Source organism: Erinaceus europaeus, chromosome 6 (assembly GCF_950295315.1).
Source record: "Erinaceus europaeus chromosome 6, mEriEur2.1, whole genome shotgun sequence".
NCBI classification, from domain to species: Eukaryota; Metazoa; Chordata; class Mammalia; order Eulipotyphla; family Erinaceidae; genus Erinaceus; species Erinaceus europaeus.
In genome coordinates, this window is record NC_080167.1 from 50,020,538 (window position 1) to 50,041,421 (window position 20,884).

The 20,884-nt window shown below is 39.4% G+C and overlaps 1 protein-coding gene across 5 annotated transcripts in view; it reads right to left on the bottom strand.

Annotated features, from left to right (window-relative positions):
* The window catches only part of USP6NL (USP6 N-terminal like), a 181,635-nt gene that overhangs the window by 143,156 nt on the left and 17,595 nt on the right, over positions 1-20,884 (bottom strand). For all 5 annotated transcript variants that reach the window (XM_060192149.1, XM_060192146.1, XM_060192150.1 and 2 more), the window contains one exon: positions 19,316-19,402. In XM_060192149.1, the coding sequence (XP_060048132.1) occupies positions 19,316-19,319 (4 nt within the window). In that variant the 5' untranslated portion in view covers positions 19,320-19,402. The remainder of the gene's footprint in view (positions 1-19,315; positions 19,403-20,884) is intronic.

Here is a 20,884-nt window from a genome sequence, read left to right on the forward strand (position 1 = left end):
GTATACTGAAGATTATGAGTCACTACTCAAAGAAATTGAAAAAGACACAAAGAAATGGAAAGATATTCCATGCTCATGGGTTGGAAGAATTAACATCATCAAAATGAATATATTACCCAGAGCCATCTACAAATTTAATGCTATCCCCATCAAGATCCCAAGCACATTTTTTAGGAGAATAGAACAAATGCTACAAATGTTTATCTGGAACCAGAAAAGACCTAGAATTGCCAAAACAATCTTGAGAAAAAAGAACAGAACTGGAGGCATCACACTGCCAGATCTCAAACTATATTATAGGGCCATTGTCATCAAAACTGCTTGGTACTGGAACATGAACAGACACACTGACCAGTGGAATAGAATTGAGAGCCCAGAAATGAGGCCCCACACCTATGGACATCTAATCTTTGACAAAGGGGCCCAGACTATTACATGGGGAAAGCAGAGTCTCTTCAACAAATGGTGTTGGAAACAATGGGTTGAAACATGCAGAAGAATGAAGCTGAATCACTGTATTTCACCAAATACAAAAGTAAATTCCAAGTGGATCAAGGACTTGGATGTTAGACCAGAAACTATCAGATACTTAGAGGAAAATATTGGCAGAACTTTTTTCCGCATAAATTTTAAAGACATTTTCAATGAAACGAACCCAATTACAAGGAAGACTAAGGCAAGTATAAACCTATGGGACTACATCAAATTAAAAAGCTTCTTCACAGCAAAAGAAACCACTACCCAAATCAAGAGACCCCTCACAGAATGGGAGAAGATCTTTACATGCCATACATCAGACAAGAGTTTAATAACCAACATATATAAAGAGCTTACCAGACTCAACAACAAGACAACAAATAACCCCATCCAAAAATGGGGGGAGGACTTGGACAGAATGTTCACCACAGAAGAGATCCAAAAGGCCGAGAAACACATGAAAAAATGCTCCAAGTCTCTGATTGTCAGAGAAATGCAAATCAAGACAACAATGAGATATCACTTCACTCCTGTGAGAATGTCACACATCAGAAAAGGTAACAGCAGCAAATGCTGGAGAGGGTGTGGGGTCAAAGGAACCCTCCTGCACTGCTGGTGGGAATGTAAATAGGTCCAACCTCTGTGGAGAACAGTCTGGAGAACTGTCAGAAGGCTAGAAATGGACCTACCCTATGACCCTGCAATTCCCCTCCTGGGGATATATCCTAAGGAACCCAACACATCCATCCAAAAAGATCTGTGTACACATATGTTCTTGGCAGCACAATTTGTAATAGCCAAAACCTGGAAGCAACCCAGGTGTCCAACAACAGATGAGTGGCTGAGCAAGCTGTGGTATATATACACAATGGAATACTACTCAGCTGTAAAAAATGGTGACTTCACTGTTTTCAGCCGATCTTGGATGGACCTTGAAAAAATCATGTTGAGTGAAATAAGTCAGAAACAGAAGGATGAATATGGGATGATCTCACTCTCAGGCCGAAGTTGAAAAACAAGATTAGAAAAGAAAACACAAGTCGAACCTGAAATGGAATTGGAGTATTACACCAAAGTAAAAGACTCTGGGGTGGGTGGGTGGGTGGGGAGAATACAGGTCCATGAAAAATGATGAATGAAATAGTGGGGGTTGTATTGCTAAATGGGAATCTGGGGAATGTTATGCATGTAAAAAAAAAAAGAAGTAGAAACACAAAGCAGAAATTGACTGAGTTTGGAGTATGGCACCAAAGTAAGAAAGCAGAAGTATACTAGAGTTTGCAGTGAGTACCTCCCTAATACTTCCTCTCCACTTTTCCAAGCTTTGGGTCCATGATTGCTCAACAATTTGTTAGGCTTTGTATGTTAACTCTCTTTTTAGTCACCAGGTTCCAGGTGTCATCAGGATGCCGGCCAGACTTCCCTGGATTGAAGACACCACCAATGTGTCCTGGAGCTCAGCTTCCCCAGAGACCCATCCTACTAGGGAAAGAGAGAGGCAGACTGGGAGTATGGACCGACCAGTCAATGCCCATGTTCAGCGAGGAAGCAATTACAGAAGCCAGACCTTCTACCTTCTGCAACCCTCAATGACCCTGGGTCCATGCTCCCAGAGGGATAGAGAATGGGAAAGCTATTGGGGGAGGGAGTGGGATATGGAGATTGGGTGGTGGGAATTGTGTGGAGTTGTATCCCTCCTACCCTATGGTTTTGTTAATTAATCCTTTCTTAAATAAAAAAAATAAATAAATAAAAAGAATCTGATACTACCACTTTGAAAGCTGTCTGTGCTTTCTTAGGAAACTGAATTTTTACCCTCTGATTCAGCAACTGCACTCCTTGCCATTTACCCAAATGAGCTGAAAACTTACATTCATACAACAACCTGCATGTGAATGTTTTAAACAGGTTCATTTATAACTACTGAAACTTGAAATGAACAAGATGTTATTCACAAAGTGAATGGATAAACACACTGGATCATTCAGTCTATGGAATACAGGTTTTCCCTGTTATCCAAAAGTAAAATGTTTTATGGTCCGGGAGATGGCAGTGTACCGATAAAGGGTTGAACTCTCAAGCATGAGGTCCTGAGTTCCATCCCAGCAGCACATACGCCTCCTATTGCTCTCATTAATAAATAAATAAAAATATTTTTTAAAAAATTAAAATGTTCTTATTTAGTAGGGTTTGTTGTTGTTTTGGTTTTGGTGAGGTCTAGGAATGCTATTACCACTAATTTAATGGGAAAATTTATGAGCATTCCCGGAGCAAAAAAAAAAAAAAAAATCAACCTACCAAGTCATACCAAACCAAAATGTTCTAATTTCAGATAATGGAGAAGCTTATATTAGTTAGCAATAAAAAGAAATGAACTGCAGGGGTATATAGCATAACAGTTATGCAAACAAGACTCTCATGCCTGAGACCCCAAAGTCCCAGGTTCAATCCCCTGCACCACAGTAGACCAGAACTGGCCAGTGCTCTGGTAAGAAAAAAGAAATGAACTATTATATTGGGGGGGGGCCCACTTCACAAGCGGTGTCTATCTTTCTCTCCCCCTGTCTTCCCGTCCTCTCTCGGTTTCTTTCTGTCCTAGCCAACAACAATAACAGCAGTAATAACAACAACAACAACGATAAACAACAAGGGCAACTAAGGAGGAAAAATAGCCTCCAAGAACAGTGGGTTCATAGTGCAGGCATCAAGCCCCAGCAATAATCCTGGAGATTAAAAAAAAAAAGGAAATGAACTATTGAACCACAAAAAGACATGGAGGGATCTTAAGCACTTACTACTAAATGGAAAAACATATACAAATCCCATCTGAGATTATGCCAATTATGATTCCAACTCTAATATTTTGGAAACTACAGAAATTGTGAAACACTCGGTGCTTGCTAGCACTTTAGGAAAAGGGAGAGAAGGATGAATAGATGGACTGAGAACTTTTAGGGTAGTGAAACTATTCTGAATGCAACTAGAAAGGTAGATAGATGTGTGTCATTGTAAAGTTGTCAAAGCCCACAGAACATGCAAAACGAAGAGTGAGGCCTAAGGTAACCTGAGGTTTTCAGTAAACAAGACTGCAACAACACTGACTCATCAACTGCAATATATGCACCACACTAATGCAAAATGCTAGTGAAGAAGTCTTGGCACTTTCTGCTCCACTGTTCTGTAAAAACAAAACTATTCTGAAAAAGTCTCTTTTTGAAAAATGACAATGAAAATCTGTATTTTAAATACACATAATGTATGAGTATCCTCAGGTTGTATCTAAAATAAAATGTTCACTTAGGCCTACCACAGAGATAACCATTACTAACAATCTTTTCTACTTAACCATGTACATTTTTGGCATATATTAAGCATACTATTGAAACTGTTCTTCACACTTTGTAATCTTTCATCAACAACATCTTAGAACAATAAACAGGTGGTCTGGGAGGTGGCGCAGTGACAAAGCTTTGGCCTCTCAAGCATGAGGTCCCGAGTTCGATCCCTGGCAGCACATGCGCCAGAGTGATGTCTGGTTCTTTCTCTCTCCTCCTGTCTTTCTCGTAAATAAGTAAATAAATAAATAAAATCTTAAAAAAAAAAAACAATAAACAGACACAGATACATGCACTGTACTCTGCCCACATTTTTTATCATATGAATAACAATCCAGCATCTTTTTATTCTTAGCAAAGATTCAGATTTTTAAAAATATTTTTTAATATTTATTTTATTTATTTATTCTCTTTTGTTGCCATTGTTGTTTTACTGTTGTAGTTATTATTATTGTCATTGTTGTTGGATAGGACAGACAGAAATGGAGAGAGGGGGGGAAGGCAGAGGGGGAGAGAAAGATAGACACCTGCAGACCTCCTTCAACTCCTCTGCAGGTGGGGAGCCAGGGCTTGAACCGGGATCCTTACGCTGGCCCTTGTGCTTTGCGCCACCTGCGTTTAACCCAGCACACTACAACCTGACTCCCAGATTCAGATTTTTTATCTACCAACTTTTCAGAAGACATCTCTGGTTTTCCTGGAAATTATTTTATAATTAAATTACTGTCATTTTTTTCAGAACATATGAGAAGGAAAAGATACATGAGAAGCTACATTTCATACACCAAAAATAATCTGTAAATGCTGAAGCTGTGAATTGCTCTACAAATAGTAAAAGACTACTGAAATGAAACCATCAACCCACTTCTGACTGGTCTCTTCTTGGGTGGATAAAACAACTTATTTCATTTATTTGTCATTCTACTTAAATTTTAAGTAGAATATGATCACTTTGTTGTAAAACCTAAGAAATCAATTTCTACATCAACATAAAATACAATCTAAGCTGCTGATCAAAAAAATTAAAGTTTCTTACTTCTTTAAGACTTATCTTTTATGAGAGAAATTTCTACAACAAATAAAGAAGCCAGAGCACTGGTTCAGTGCCTGTGGTGCTGACAGACATCTAACCAGGAGTCTCAGGTATGCAAATGCCCCCCTCACCAGTTCAGCTATTTTCTCAGACAGATTGTTATGTATGTATGTCTGTTTATTCATCCTGTATACTGATCTTTCCTATATCTCAATATTTTCTGTGTAAGAAGGATTTAGGTACTTTTATAATCATCCCTAGTACGTCATCCTAGGTATTCAAAAATCAACACTGTCAAAAGCCAAACAACTAATTGGTAGTTTCTTTTTATAGAAAAAGACATGAAGGTAAAATGTGCTGACACTGCAGGATGTGGAAAAAGCCATGAGATCCATGTTTGTGGACAGCAATGCTGTCCTTCTTTTTCAGACCAACTTAAAGGAGGCCATATGCCCAAACAGAACTCCCCCCCTCCCCATTTCCAAAATGTAATTATTTTAATGTTATGGGTATAGCTCAAAAACAACAAAGAACTGAAGAAAATAAATGAGATTAGATAAAGTATGCAACAGTGGGGTAGGTATTTAGCTAAAGTTGTAATTTAATATTCTCCAAAAATCTGCTTCCACCAAAGCTGGATTTCCCTTACTTTCTCCATCTGAATCTCAGTCTCTCAGTAGTCTGTTTATGGGCAGGCCTTGGCCAAAAAGATATTCCTCAAGTGGTCATATTGCTCTGCCTGCAAACGTTCTTGCTCCCAAAGACTCCTACAGCCCCCTTTTCATATCAATACTCCTGTGCAATTTGTGTAGGTTCTGTGCTCTATGAGGCCAAGGGCCACATTTGTGTACCCTAGTCTACAGTACTTCCAAATACCAACTCAACAGCCATAGAGAGAGCCACTCATTACCTGCTAATACTAAAACAAAAGCATGATTATTTATCCAAAATTATATATTCTCTCCCTTAAGATCTTTTTTTAAAAATATTTATTTATTCCCTTTTGCTGCCCTTTTTATTGGTTTATTGTTGTAGTTATTATTATTGTTGTTATTGGTGTCGTCTTTGTTGGATAGGACAGAGAGAAATGGAGAGAGGAGGGAAAGACAGAGGGGGAGAGAAAGACAGACACCTGCAGACCTGCTTCACCGCCTGTGAAGCGACTCCCCTGCAGGTGGGGAACCGGGGGCTCGAACCGGGATCCTTACGCCGGTCGTCGCGCTTTGCGCCACGTGCGCTTAACCCGCTGCGCTACCGCCCGACTCCCTCCCTTAAGATCTTTTAAAATTGTGGTCCAGGAAGTGGCACAGTGGTAAAAGCTTTGGACTCTCAAGCATAAGGTCGCGAGTTTAATCCCCGGCAGCACACGTGCCAGAGTGATATCTGGTTCTTTCTCTCTCCTCCTATCTTTCTCATAAATAAATAAAATCTTTAAAAAAAAAAAAATTTTTTTTTAAATCAAAGACTCAGAGTCCAGGAGGTGGCGCAGTGGATTGGACTCTCAAGCATGACATCTGAGTTCGGTCCCCGGCAGCACATGTACCAGAGTGATGTCTGGTTCTCTCTCTCTCTCCTCCTTTCTCATTAATAAATAACATATTTTTTAAAAAATAATAAAAATAAAATAAAAGACTCAAACACTATGACTCTTAAAATATTTTAATAAATTAAATATATATTATGTTTCAAAAATTGAAAAGCAATGTTTCAATCCCCTATATTTTGTAGTTGTCCAATTTAATTTTCTGACGTTTACAACACTTTACCATTACTAAACTTTAAAGAGTCACAGAGGGCCAGCAAAATAGCTCACTTGGATAGTGAACTGCTTTGCTATGTGCACAAAACAGGTTCGAGCCACGTCCCCATCGCACTGAAAAAGCTCCAATGCTATGGTCCGTGTCTGTCTGTCTGTCTGTCTGTCTGTCTGCTGTCTGGCACTCTCTCTGTGTCCTTTTTCTTTGTCTCTATCTAGCTCTATCTCTATCTATATACATAAGAGATAGAGATAGATATACTAGCCACAGTATACTGTGACCTGGGAGATGGAACAGCAATAAGTAGAGCACACGATTAGCAAGCACAATGATCCAAGTTCAACCCCCATATAGCATATGCCAGAACGATGCTATCATCTTGTCTCTCTCATTAATAAATAAATCTAGGAAGAAAAAAAAAGTCATAACTATAGATGGTAATATCCTGACATCACATTAAAAGCTAATATAACCCATAAATCTCTAAAACCTAATGAGAACCAGTCCTGCTGTGTTCATTTACCCTATTTCTAATTAAAGAAAATTGATGAGGATGAAGAGAAAGAAGCACCAAATTATGAGACAGGTTAATCTTTAGTGATGATTGATCTCAATCTATATATGAAGAAGTATATCTGACTTATTATAGGAAAGTTAAAAGTAGTGCTGAGCTCATGCAGAAGGGAGCCTGCTCAAGTCAAGCCCTCACTGCACTGGGGAAAGTTTTAGTGCTGTGGTGTCTTTCCCTCTGTGTGTCTAAGTCAGCCCAGAGCAGTAAAGCCCTGACAATGCCCCCCCCCAAAAAAAAAAGTTACAAGCAGTAAGTTTCTCTTGATGTTGCCTCCTTTTAAGGTCCTCTCATAATCTACAAAGTATATCACTGCCACTTTTCTCAAGCTTTTTTAATAATAAAAGTAGAAACAAAAAGCAGTAAAGTAGATCAATCCTGTTCTTCTGCAAGAAATTTTAAGACTATTTCAGGAAGGAAGGAAGGAAGGAAGGAAGGAAGGAAGGAAGGAAAGAAGGGAGGGAGGAAGGAAAGAAGGAAGGGAGGGAGGGAGGGAGGAAGGGAGGAAGGAAGGAAGGAAGGAAGGAAAGATGGAAGGAAGGAAGGAAAGAAGGGAGAGGAGATCTTTCTGTAAAAGAGCTAAAAGCAAAGGTAACTGAAGCATCATCACCATGTACTTCTTTTCAAGACAAGCTTCCTGACAGAAAGTCCCCCAAACCAGTCTCATATGTTAGGAGAAATTCCATTAGAGACAACTCTAACTTAAGGGGGAAAAAATATGAAAGAACTGCATTGTTCAAAAGCTCCAGTACCATGAAAGATACAGAACATCTGAGGGGCCTGTTCCAGAGGGGGCTAATCAGAAGATGCAACCAGACACTCACACCACACTCTGGATCCTAGCTTGGAGAACAAAACTGCTTTAAAGGACATGATTGGAGAAACTGTCAGTATGGAAGAAGGACTGCACACAGAACCATAACATTATCTACTGGATAATCTTACTGGGATTACAGCCTTGTTCTGCAGAACTGCAACCAAGTACAAAATGGGTAAGGGAGCAGGACCTATATGACTTACTCTCACATGAGTCAAAACCAGTAAGTATTCTTTAAATACATGTTTAGAAATAAAAAGAAAAATGCTCCTACTAAAAAATTGAGTTGGACTGGTTGGGAAGGAGAGTTCACCTGATGAGAAGTGATTCACACTAATCAAAAAAATGAAAAGGAAAACTGCAGATCTAGACAGTTACTCTCCATCAGAATGCAGCTCAGCACTGAGCTAGAAAAGTATGTCTTTCAATCAGACTAAAACTAAACTAAATCATTTTTATTTCACATATTAGGGGGGAAGAAAGTAATGACTCTACTTCCGCAATGCAAGTCAAACACTGTTAAATTAGCTTTATCTATTTGTACTAAGAAGGAAACGGCTTTAATGTGCAGTGGAGGATGCACTATTCATATCAACCTCCTTGCTGGTTTAGGAGAACAAACAGGTAAGAGATGGGCTGGAGAGGTGGTTTTTGAGATATAAACAGAATTGGGCCTAGAGTAGGTCCTTCAATTATTGTTTGCCCTAAAGGCGAAAGACAAGCAAGGACAAGGGTGGATTTTGAGTCTTCGAGTCATCAATTCTCAGAGCTAACTCAGAGAGATAGTTCCCATTTCATTTGAGATCTGTGTCCTTTTTAACATTAGTCTGGGTTACCTGTAACACTGGGTGGGGTTTCCTCCTGAATGGGCAAAGTTCCCTGAGCATACAGGTACGTATACATATAGACATTTAGACCCAGAAAAGGTCTAAAGCTAGCTTATTAAAATGTCACAATGATCTTGTTGCCTCAATGTGTGGTAACCAGGCAGAAAAGCAGCTTCCCTTACCCTAGAGAAACCGTAAAAGCGATCAAGAGTTGAACAGGAAGTTAACTGCTCAGTTGGCAGCCCTCAGGGTTATCGCTGTATCTACCTCTCCACAGCAGCCATTTTTTTCTTTTTTCCTCTTTTCTATTTTGTTTTTGATAGGACAGAGAGAAATTGAGAGGGGAGGGGGAGATAGGGAGGGAGAAAGACAGACACCTGCAAACCTGCTTCTCCACTTGAAAAGTCTCCCACATGCAGGTGAGGAGCATGAGCATGAACCTGGGTCCTTGAGCTTAGTAATGTGTGTGCTTAACCAGGTGCACCTCCACTTGGTCCCAAGAATACACTTTAATACAGCTTAAAGGCTACTTTCAGGGTGGGGGTAGACAGCATAATGGTTATTCAAAGAGACTCTCATGCCTGAGACTCCAAAGTCCCAGGTTCAATCCCCCACACCACAATAAGCAGAGCTGTGCAGTGCTCTGATATTTGCCTTTGTGTCTTTCTCTCTCTGCATCTCTCTCAAAAATAAAGTAAGTAAAATGAAAAGAAAAAAACCTAGTGGCAATAAAAAAAAAATTTTTTTAAAAAAAGGCTACTTTCAGAACAGAACCAATATTTTTCATGGGAAAACATGCCAATGAAACACACTGTGGTGATCACATTCTAACATTTTGGCATATAAACCTGTGTTATTGCATTTAAAACAAATTCAAGTAGGGCTGAAAATTAAATTCAGATTTTGTGGTGCCATACTGTCACAAAAATATAAGTCTGTAAATGTTCTTCCAGCACTGGTAGTAATATCTAGTTCCTCCTTTTCCAATTCAGAATTCCTCATGCTTCCTCTGCATCTATACATCAGAAAACAATAGAAAGTTATTACCTGAAGAAATCATAACAGACTATTATTAGTCACATAAAGCCATATGGAACAAGGAGAGGAAGGAGAGATCACAGAGAACTGGCAGTGAGTGCAATAAGAAATCATGCTACTGTAATCTTGTAAATCATCATTAAGTCACTAATAAAAAATAATACTTAAAAAATATGTACATGATTGATTTGGCAATTTTTTTCAGCATTTCATCCTATTTGCACTTATTACCACTAATAAAGTTAACCAGTGAGGAGATCAAACGGTTCTTCAATGTCAAACCTTTATTGATGCATTCTATAAATTCCTTTTCTACTCCATTCTTCTAGATCCTGAAGCGGGCAACCATGAGTTTTAAATGATACTGTGATTCTAAACATCCCGCAATTTAATGTAAACGTATACTAGAGTATACTAGTGGGAGTCGGGCAATAGCGCGACTTTAAGTGCATGTGGCACAAAGCACAAGGACCAGCGTGAGGATCCCAGTTCGAGCCCCCAGCTTCCCACCTGCAGAAGAGTAGCTTCACAGGCGGTGAAGCAGGTCTGCAAGTGTCATTTTCTCTCCCTCTCTGTCTTCCCCTCCTCTCTACATTTCTCTCTGTCCTATACAACAACAACAATAACCACAGCAACAATGAAAAACAACAAGGGCAACAAAAGGGAAATAAATAAATATAAAAAAATAAATAACTTTTTTTAAAAAAAAAAAAGTATACTAGTGTCAGATGATAATCTTGCATTCAGTGTCTAAAGCTTAGCAGCACCTGAATGATCCAAATTCATGAGCAGAAAGGAAAGCCCAGTTTCAGAAACAGAGATAAAGCCAGCAGAAGTCAGCTTCTGAATGCAGGGGAGGAAGAACACTCATTTACATCTGGGAACTTCAAGTGGGAAGAGGAGCGGGAAAGGAGGGTGAAGTGAAAGATGTTTCACTTTATTCCAGACCCCTCCTAACCAACAGCTTCAAAGAAAGGCTAGAAAGAAATTCTTTCACAGCCACCTTATGAAGAAGACGAAGACAAAGACAGAGGAGGAGGAGGAGGAAGAGGAAGAGGAGGAGGAGGAGGAGGAGGGAAAGGAGGAGGAGGAGGAGGAGGAGGACGAAGAAGGAGGAGGAGGAGGAGAAGAAGGAGAATGGGAGAAGAATGGAAAAAAGAGAAATATCAAAATACTATTTAGATCAGTTTTGAGGAGAAAAATAAGAGATTGAAAAGCTTTACGAGCAAGTTCATGTTCTGCAAAATGAGGATGCAAGTAAGCAATGATGTTCATCATATAGAACAGGTTCCAATTCCCTTAACAGAAAATGTCTATTTGCTTTTAATATGAGAAGTATTAACATACAGCTGTCCAAATACTAGGTGTCAATTGTAAAAAAACTAACAAAAAATGACTTAGATGTCAGTTGTGTGTATATATTTATTAGTTATAGCCCAAGAAACACTAGCAAGCTATGTTTTCTACTACATATCTTTTAATAAATGAGAAATATTAAAAGCCATGCATGTAATAACTTCAGATAGAATTCATTTTGGTGGGGCCAGGTAGTGGCAAATCTGGTTAGGTGAACACATTCCAGTGTGCAAGGACCCAGGTTCAAGCTCCTGGTCCCCACCTGCAGGGGGAAAGCTTTATGAGTGGTGAAGCAGGGCTGCAGGTGTCTGTCTCTTTCCCTCTCTCTTTCTCTCTGTCGCTAGCCAATAATGAATAAAAAAAAATTTAAAAAAATAGAAAATTCATTTTGGTAAAAGTTAATTATGAAAAAAAGGGAGGCAGGGGTTAATAGCATAATAGTTATACAAAGAGACTCTCAAACCTGAGGCTCCAATGTCCCAGGTTCAATGCCCAGCACCACCATAAACCAGAGCTGAGCAATGCTCTTGAACAAAACAAAACTAAGATGGCATTTTCAAACCAGTATATAATTTAAAAATTAAACCATTTTCTGACACCAAAGCAATAAAACTATGATTATTTAAGATTCTTCAGTGAAGAGCTTTCAATATTCCCTCACAATACCACTTAGCAGAATAAGTGAACCAGAGGGCTCAAACCTATGTTTGGGGCAACAGTACTTGTGAAAGAAACCAACTCTCTAAAAACTGTGGGAGTTTTCTGAGCCTCGCTTAACAGAGTCATATTTCATTTTAATCAGTAGATGTGTTCCTGGAAAGCCAACTGGAAATAACATTTTCTCACTGATGTCATCATGAATTTGAGAACTTCTACTTGATAATTCCCATTTACAAATAAGGGTTCAGGGTGGAAGTAGTTAGGGAGGAGATTAGATAAGAAATCAAGCTCCTGGGGCTGAAAAAAATAGTTCAAGAAATCGTGCACCAGACTTTCAAGCCCTACGCTCAGAAGTCCCAGGTTCAATCACTAGCACCACCATAAATTAGAGCTGACCAGTGTTCTGGTTTTTTGTTTTTTTTTAAGAATTTATTTATTCATGAGAGAGAAAAAAAGCTAACCACTCTGGTACATGTGCTGCCAGGGACTGAACTCAGGACCTCATGGTTGAGGATCCAATGCTTTATCCACTGCACCACCTCCCAGACCACTAGTGTTCTGGTATTATCTATGTCATTAAAGTAAATAAATAAATGGTTTAAATTTTTTTCAAAGAACAAGTTAAAACACTGGTAAACTGGCCACATGTCTAACATAGCAAAGTCAGGTCTCTGCGACTCTGGAAATGTGAAGAGGAAGAATGGCCATTAGAGAACTTAGAAAGACTGGAACTCTAAAGAGTACCCCACTCAGAGACAGCTTGTCTTAAAACCTCAGAAACAGGTTACTGGAAGCAACTTGGCTTGTGCTATACAAAAGTATTTTAACATTGATCTACATTCTAAGTTTATATTAAGCAATGCATAATAAATTTGAAAGAAAAATGTTAGTGACAAGCTTATAAAGACTATGTAGAGAATGTGGCTTTTGAACAATAACAACATTAAAAATAGTGAGTAGAAGCTTTGAAATTTTATGGTTTAACTAGGAAACGTAATATACAAGATTAGGTTTATGTTATAGTAACTTACATCTATTTTCAAATTTTAAGTGATTTAATAAAACTATTTTCATAGAAAAAGTATTGCTTAATTACAAAACAATTTTGTTATTACTGTCATCACTGGGGCTTCACCACTACAGGGCAATAATTTCATATACAGAGACAAGAGACAGACACCATAGCACCAAAGCTTCCTTCCATATGGTGAAGATCTAGACTGAAAAAACTAAAAATCACCATAAAACATTTTAATTTGGCCAAGATGGAGACTCTGAAGCAGCTGCTAGCTTGAGCTCTAAGGACAACTGCTACAAAGCATCGGTTCCTGGCCTTCAGCAGGACTGTGAACAAGACATTCTAAGCGTGACATCAAGGAGCCACCAGGTTCCAGATGCCAGCATGATGCCAACCAGAATTCCCTGGACTGACAACCCCACCAATGTGTCCTGGAGCTCTGCTTCCCCAGAGCCCCACCCTACTAGGGAAAGACAGAGGCAGACTGGGAGTATGGACTGACCAGTCAACGCCCATGTTCAGCGGGGAAGCAATTACAGAAGCCAGACCTTCCACCTTCTGCAACCCTCAATGACCCTGGGTCCATGCTCCCAGAGGGACAGAGAATGGGAAAGCTATCAGGGGAGGGGATGGGATATGGAGACTGGGTGGTGGGAACTGTGTGGAGTTGTACCCTTTCTATCCTACGGTTTTGTGAATGTCTCCTTTCTTAAATTAAAAAATAAATAAATATAAAATAATAATAATAAAATAAAAAATTTTAAAAAACAATGCTCAAGGACCTGGGTTCATGCCCCGGGCTCCCACCTGCAGGAGGAAAGCTTTGCAAGTTGTGAAGTAGGGCTGCAGGTGTCTCTCTATCTCTCTATCACCCCCCTTTTCTCTAGATTTCTGGCTGCCTCTACCCAATAAATAAATAAAGATCATTTAAAAAAAAAAAAAACATTTAAATTTTCCAAGCTTTGAAGTTGGAGCATCCAAACCAGTGTGTCAAGAGTGCAACAGAGTATGAAGAGAAAAAGACTTCTTGGGTTTCAGTGCACAGACAGCAGCCTTGTGACTAAGGTGTCAGAACCAGTCACTTTCAAGTCCCAAACAGCTTCATCAGCTTACCCCAAGTGTTGTAGTACTACTACCATGTTCTATGAGTTCTGACACAGAAGGTTAGGATAGGAAATCCTGCAGAGATGAGCTTACCCCATGACCCAAGTGTGTAAGCTTTCCTTTACTCACTAGGGGGGAAAAAAAGTGAGAAAAAGTTCTCACTCAAATCTAGGTTTGAGTGAGAACTTTAATGGCATATATTCCTATTTCTTAAAACCTATATAACACCTAACGCTTTTTGATCAAAAACAGGAACTTTTAGATGTACTTGGCCCCTACTATTTTGAAAACCTGCAAACTCCCAACCCAAAACCAGAGCACAATGTTTACAGTGGTGTGTTCAAGAATGATTGCTACCCCTAGAGAAAATCATCAAAAGTGCTAAGAAAAAGAAATATGAATTCCAAGTCTTTATCAAAGGCAGCTTAAATAGAGCTGAGAAAAATAAAGCTAAGGAGCTGGCAAGCAGCTCACCTAGCTGAATGCATACTTCACTGTGTTCAAGGACTCAGGTTCACGTCTCAGATAATTACATGGGAAAGCCTGGGGGCAGGGGGTTTCATGAGTGGTGCTGCAGGTGTCTCTTCTCTGTCTCTCTCTGTCACCTTCTAACAAAAAGGGGGGGGGGGAGATAGTCGCCAGGAGCAATGGAGTCCTGCAAGCACCAAGGCCCAGGAATAACTTTACAGGGGGAGGGGAGGAGAGAGAGAAATACTTGTCTGGTCAATTTAAAAATAATTTATTACTCTACAATGTCTTAAGAGTAATTTTCCAGAATGAAATATTCAATTGTTCCCCTAAGTTGAAACCTTTAATAATAGCTCTTTTTAAGTCCTTTAAGGATAAAATCTAAACTTCCTGAAATGCATATGACCTGATTTTTCTGTTTCTCACAATCTGGCCTCACCTCTATGCTCTGTAACATAAAACACCTCTGTGGGGAGTCGGCAGTAGCACAGTGGGTTAAGAGCAGGCACTGCAAAGCACAAGGATCCCAGTTGGAGCCCTACAGGGAAGTAACTTCACAAGCGGTGAAGCAGGTCTGCAGGTGTCTTTCTCTCCCCCTCTGTCTTCCCCTCTTCTCTCCATTTCTCTCTGTCCTATCCAACAACAACAACAACAATAACTACAACAATAAGACAAGGGCAACAAAGGGGAATAAATAAATAAATTTTTTTTTAACCTGTGTACTCATTCAAACCTCCATGCTTTTCTCATACCACAACACCTACTCATAAAACTTTATTCTAGAAACATGCTCAATGACTGTCTTGAGGATAGCTTATAGTCAGCCTAAAAATCACAAAACAGAGTAGCTACCACATACTAAAAACATTAAACCAAGGAATGTCTCCAATCAAGGAGCTTGCAGATTTGAGAAAGAAAAGATTAAATAAGCAAGCAATTTTAGTTCCATGTAGCAGGTAATAGGATGAGACAGACCAAGTGCCAGGGAGAAGCAGCAAGGTGGGGAACGACTAGCATGGGGCAGGTAGATGACAGAGGAAACCCAATCTAAGCAGAAACCCATTTGCTTTTAAGTCTTTGATGTGAAGTAGGACTTGTGGCCTTTATTGTTACTGTAGTACTTAAACTTCCAAGGCCTTATTCATTCTTTGTAGCTTCCTGCCACTTCCCCACTACAGAGAAATTACAGATCAAATATAAAGACAAATCACCAATATGACACACTTACGCCCCCAAGTATCTCCATGGATCAGAAATCTAACAGGAACACCAAGTGTGAGGCAAGCAGAAACCAGAAGGTCTGTGCTGAGAGGCAGTAAAAGAAAATGTGACTCTGGGGTGAGGGTAAGTGAAAGGTTTCTATGTGAAAGAGGGTCGGGAGTGCCAAGCTCCCTGCTTTTCAAAACAAGTGACTGACTCCTCCTTCATTCTAAAACCAATCTGAAAAGACTTCTGCTAGCTGCAGAGGCCACAGCCTAGGAAGCTGCCGATCTAATGCCAGCTGACTTAGTGACCCAATCTGTGATATCCCCAACGTCCCCACAGGCCACACTCTCTATGATCTACCGACAGAAGACCTGGTTCACATCTAGGCACTACAAGGCCATGCGGAGACAACTGCAAATCTGCTGAGCCAGGAGGAAAATCACAAAGAGAGAGAAATAAGAAGGGGGGGAGGGATCAGAATGCTCATGCAAAGCTTCAGAGCATGAAGAAAATATCAATACTATCAACAATGACCCCATAAGCTCACCAAAGAGAAAAAAAAAATTTTTGAGAGTTCAATGCTTTATCGTACTCTCTTTTTCGGAGGGATTAATGGTTTATAATCGACAGTAAAATCTAGTAGTTGGTACATGTGTAACATTTCTCAGTTTTCCACATAACACAGAAGAACCCCACACCTAGACCCTCCTCTACCATCATATTCCAGGACCTGAACAGTCCCCCTCACTCCAGAGTCCTTTACTTTGGTGCAATACAAAAAGAGAAAAAAAAATTAATAATTGAAAAAGACATTAAAATAGATTATTAAAAGATACACAGAGATACACACACACAAAAAAAAAAAAAAAAGCAGGAGCAAAACAAAGGCAACCCCTTGGGTTCTAACCATAGAACTGAAGATACCAGAGGGGGTAGAGCAGGTAGAGAGACACAATGGGCTGTAGAGGAAGGATATTGGTACTTGGATGGTGGGAATAACGAGGTAACACCCATTTCAACCTGTGAGCCTGTCCTCCTAAACATATACAGTGTTACCAATGTTACTTCTATAAAAACTTTTTTTCTAGACCCACAGAGATAAGGAATAAAAAAATTAAACATTTAAATAAAAACAGAAATGAATAATAAAAAAAAAAAAACAATGGATACTGAAAAAAAACAAGAAACAATCACAGTCAGCAGTGTTAGGTCCCAACAAGCCAACTATCCTGAAAGTTCTCTGCATTTGGAGTCAGCAGAGTAGACACTGCCCTGAAATAGACATTGAGATTCAAATATGTAAGACCTAGGGTACCAGTCCTCAAAAAACTCTCTATGGATACTAACAGTAACCCTAAATTATAAGACAGAGGAAAACTGTAGTTAAGTTTCTCTTTTTTTTTTTTTTTTCCCTATTTTATTTGACAGCACAGAGAGAAATTGAGAGGGAAGAAGATAAGAGGGAAAAAGACACCTGCAGACCTGCTTCACCATTCATGAAGCCTAGAGGCCACTTCTGTACAGTGATACTCTTAGTAGGAAGCACTCAAAGGCTTTACAATAACATCTAAATTCTCATCAACTGCTTTCACTTATCATTTAAAGTGATGAAGGGGTGAAGTTAGGCAGCATAAGGTTATGCAAAGAGACTCTCATGCCTGAGGCTCCAAAGTGTCAGGTCCAATCCTCTGTACCACTATAAACCAGAGCTGAGTAGCGCTCTAGTAAAAAATCAAATAAACAGAAGTGATTAAAAAAGCCATTCTTCATATTAAGGTAAATATAACTGATATGAATAATCTGTAAAAGTTGTTAACTCTCGGGAGTCAGGCAGTAGCGCAGCTGGTTAAGTGCACGTGGCGCAAAGCGCAAGTAAGGATTCCGGTTTGAGCCCGGCTAACCACCTGCAGGGGAGTTGCTTCACAGGCGGTAATGCAGGTCTCCCCCTCTGTCTTCCCCTCCTCTCTCCATTTCTCTCTGTCCTAACAACAACATCAATAACAACAACAGTAACTATATCAATAATAAAAAAACAAGGGCAACAAAAGGAAAATTTTTTTAAAAGTTGTTAAGTTTCTATAACTATATTCCAATAAGAAAATGTTTACTCAGGGCCAGGTGGCAGTGCACCTGGTTAAATGTACACATTCTAGTGTGCAAGGATCCAGGTTCAAGTCCCTGGTCCCCATCTGTAGGGAGAAAGCTTCACAAGTGGTAAAGCAAGGCTACATGTGTCTCTCTGTCTCTTTCCCTCTCTACCTCCCCCTCCTCTCTCAATTTTTCTGTCTCCATCCAATGATAAGTAAAATAAATTTTTTAAAAAGAAAATGTTTAGAGTTTTCATAATCAAAAAGGTATACTTTTTTCTTTAAAAAGTTGTTTACTAGTGACTTAATATTGATTTACAAAATTATAACATACATGTAATTCCACACCTTTCCCATCGCCAGAGTTCTGTTTTCCCATTCCCTCCACTGGAAACTGCATTAATTCTCCCAAGATCAAAATACGTGTTGACTATCATTTCTATAATTAACCATTGATCTGGCCATTTTTTTCTATGATCCTAACTTCTCTTCCTTTCTAAGTCACACCTACTTCTTCCAAATGCTCTTCTTTCCTCTTCTCTCTCTTGGCAGAATTAGAGTTGAGAGTCCTCTGGTCATCTTTCCCTGACATTTACCCCTTAGGGAGTATGGACCAAAATTCTTTATGGGTTGCAGAAAGTGGAAGGTCTGGCTTCTGTAATTGCTTCTCTGCTGGACATGGACATTGGCAAGTCGATCCATATCCCCAGGCTGTTTCTATCTTTCCCTAGTGTTTATACAGTTCAAGTTTAAGGGTTACTAAAATAGAAGCCCCAAAAGGCAAAGAAGAGAAACAAAAAGAATGTATTTCATGTTGTGATACAAAGCTGTCTAACTCATAAATTATATGGCTGGAGAAATTGTTGCTTAAGGTATACTTTTTTAAGAACTCTGGGAGCCAGACGGTAGGTAGCAGACCAGGTTAAGTGCACATATTACCATATGCAAAGACCCAAGTTCAAACCCCTGGTTCCTACTTGCAGATGGGAAGCTTCTTAAGTGGCAAAGCAGTGCTGCAAGTGCCTCTCTTTCCCTCTCTAACTTCCCCTTCCCTCTCAATTTCTGTCTCTATGCAAAAAAAATAAATAAATATATATAAAAAAAAAACTATCAGATAACTTGGTTTCTTGTTCCATTAGAGACACTTGATAATGGATTTTGGTGGTTTCTTTTTTATTTTTCTAAAACATTAAGCCATGTTATCTGATGATTGATTTTCGCATAATAACACCTTTGCTAATTATGGCCAGCTATAATCTTCCCTCTCCATATTTACAGTCAACTTCCAACAACTGGTTAATAAGAAGCTTTAGATACTAGATGTAAAAATCAATCAAGAAGCTAATGATCTAAATTCCTCACCACATCTAATTTCTTAAAAGAAAGCTGGCATCATAAAGGTACCTCCTTGTTTAAAGAGAGAAGTGTGCGACACTGGGCTGACCCAGATTACTCAACCTTTGATGAAGTGACCCACTTCCGACTTGTCCAGTAACATTTTTTCTCTTAAGTGTAACACCCCAAATGCTCTAAAGACCACTGAGAAGAGACAAAGGGCACTTACTCATGACTGGAAATGTCTATGTATGCTGTCCCAATCAGACTGTAAACCAAGCTCTGTAGTCCAAGGTTTCTCAGAGGAATACATGTCCTAGTCAGAGAAAAAAAAGAGAGAAAAAAAATCTTATTTTTCTAAAGGTTCATGTTTAAATTTAAGTTGTCTAAGTAGGAAATAATTTAGTCATAATTTTTTTTTGTATTTGCAAAAGAACTCCTTGTCATCATCCAAGTAAAAAAGATTATCAAGGGAGTCTGATGGTAGCGCAGCGGGTTAATCGCAGGTGGCGCAAAGCACAAGGATTGACGTGAGGATCCCGGTTCAAGTCCCCGTCTCCCCACCTGCAGGGGAGTCGCTTCACAGGTGGTGAAGCAGGTCTGCAGGTGTCTGTCTTTCTCTCCCCCTCTCTGTCTTCCCCTCCTCTCTCCATTTCTCTCTGTCCTACCCAACAACAATGACATCAATAACTACAACAATAAAATAACAAGGGCAACAAAAGGGAATCAATAAATAAGTATTTTTTAAAAGATTATCAAATCTGTCATCACTTATTAATATATGCCCTTTGCATTCAGTTACTAAAATCATATTCCCTCTCCCATTTCTAGTATTTGAATCATAGAGAAAGCACTCCATGCAGGGTGGTTTGAGCACAGCACACTTCCAAGATATAATCTGACAGTACATAAAGGATTTGTACATCACCAAACAAAAGCTACTGAAGTTGTTTCTATAGGCTTTCCCTAATGATGGGTATGTTCCTCATTCATTATAAAAGTAACATGAGTTCATTGCAAAAATAAATGGAATAATGTCAAAGTAGAAAGAAAAGATCCTTCCCAACAATACCCCTGCTAGGGACAATACCCAATCATTTGAATCATGTTTACAGTCAAGGACATGCCGTATCTTTTTTTCTTTTTCCTCCTTTTGGAGCTCACACATGTGTGACTTCACCATTCAAGGTCACTTTTTCAGATAAAAAAAGAGAGAGAGAGATCACAGCACCAAAACTTTCTCCATTGCCATAGCACCAGGCCTGTGGTACCGTGGATTTAACCTGTGTCTTGTGCATACAAAGCAGGCACCTTACCGAGGAGCATCTCCAGAGCCCTTTAACTACTTTAAAAATAAGCTTTAGAAATACCACAGATGGTGGGGCCCCACAGAGGTACAAACAGTTGAGCACACATGCTATAATGTGCAAGAACCCGGGCTCAAGCCCCCAGTTCCCACCTGCAGGGGAAGCTTTCCAAGTGAAGTAGAACTGCAGGTGTCTCTCCATCCCTCCCTCTCTGTATCCCCCCATTGTGCTGATTTGTCTCATTCCAATAACTAAATAAAATGTTTTCAAAAATTAAAAATACTACATATGAAGTCCTATATTTGGTTTGTTTACTTGAGTATGACATAAAGCATCACTTCTTCACATTACTATAAATACAAGCTTTACTTAAAAGGCTTACATTAAAGGGCTGGGGAAACAGCATAATGATTATGCAAAAGACTTTCATGCCTGAGGCTTTGAAATCCCAGGTTCAGTCCCCTACAACACTATAAACCAGAGCTGAGCTG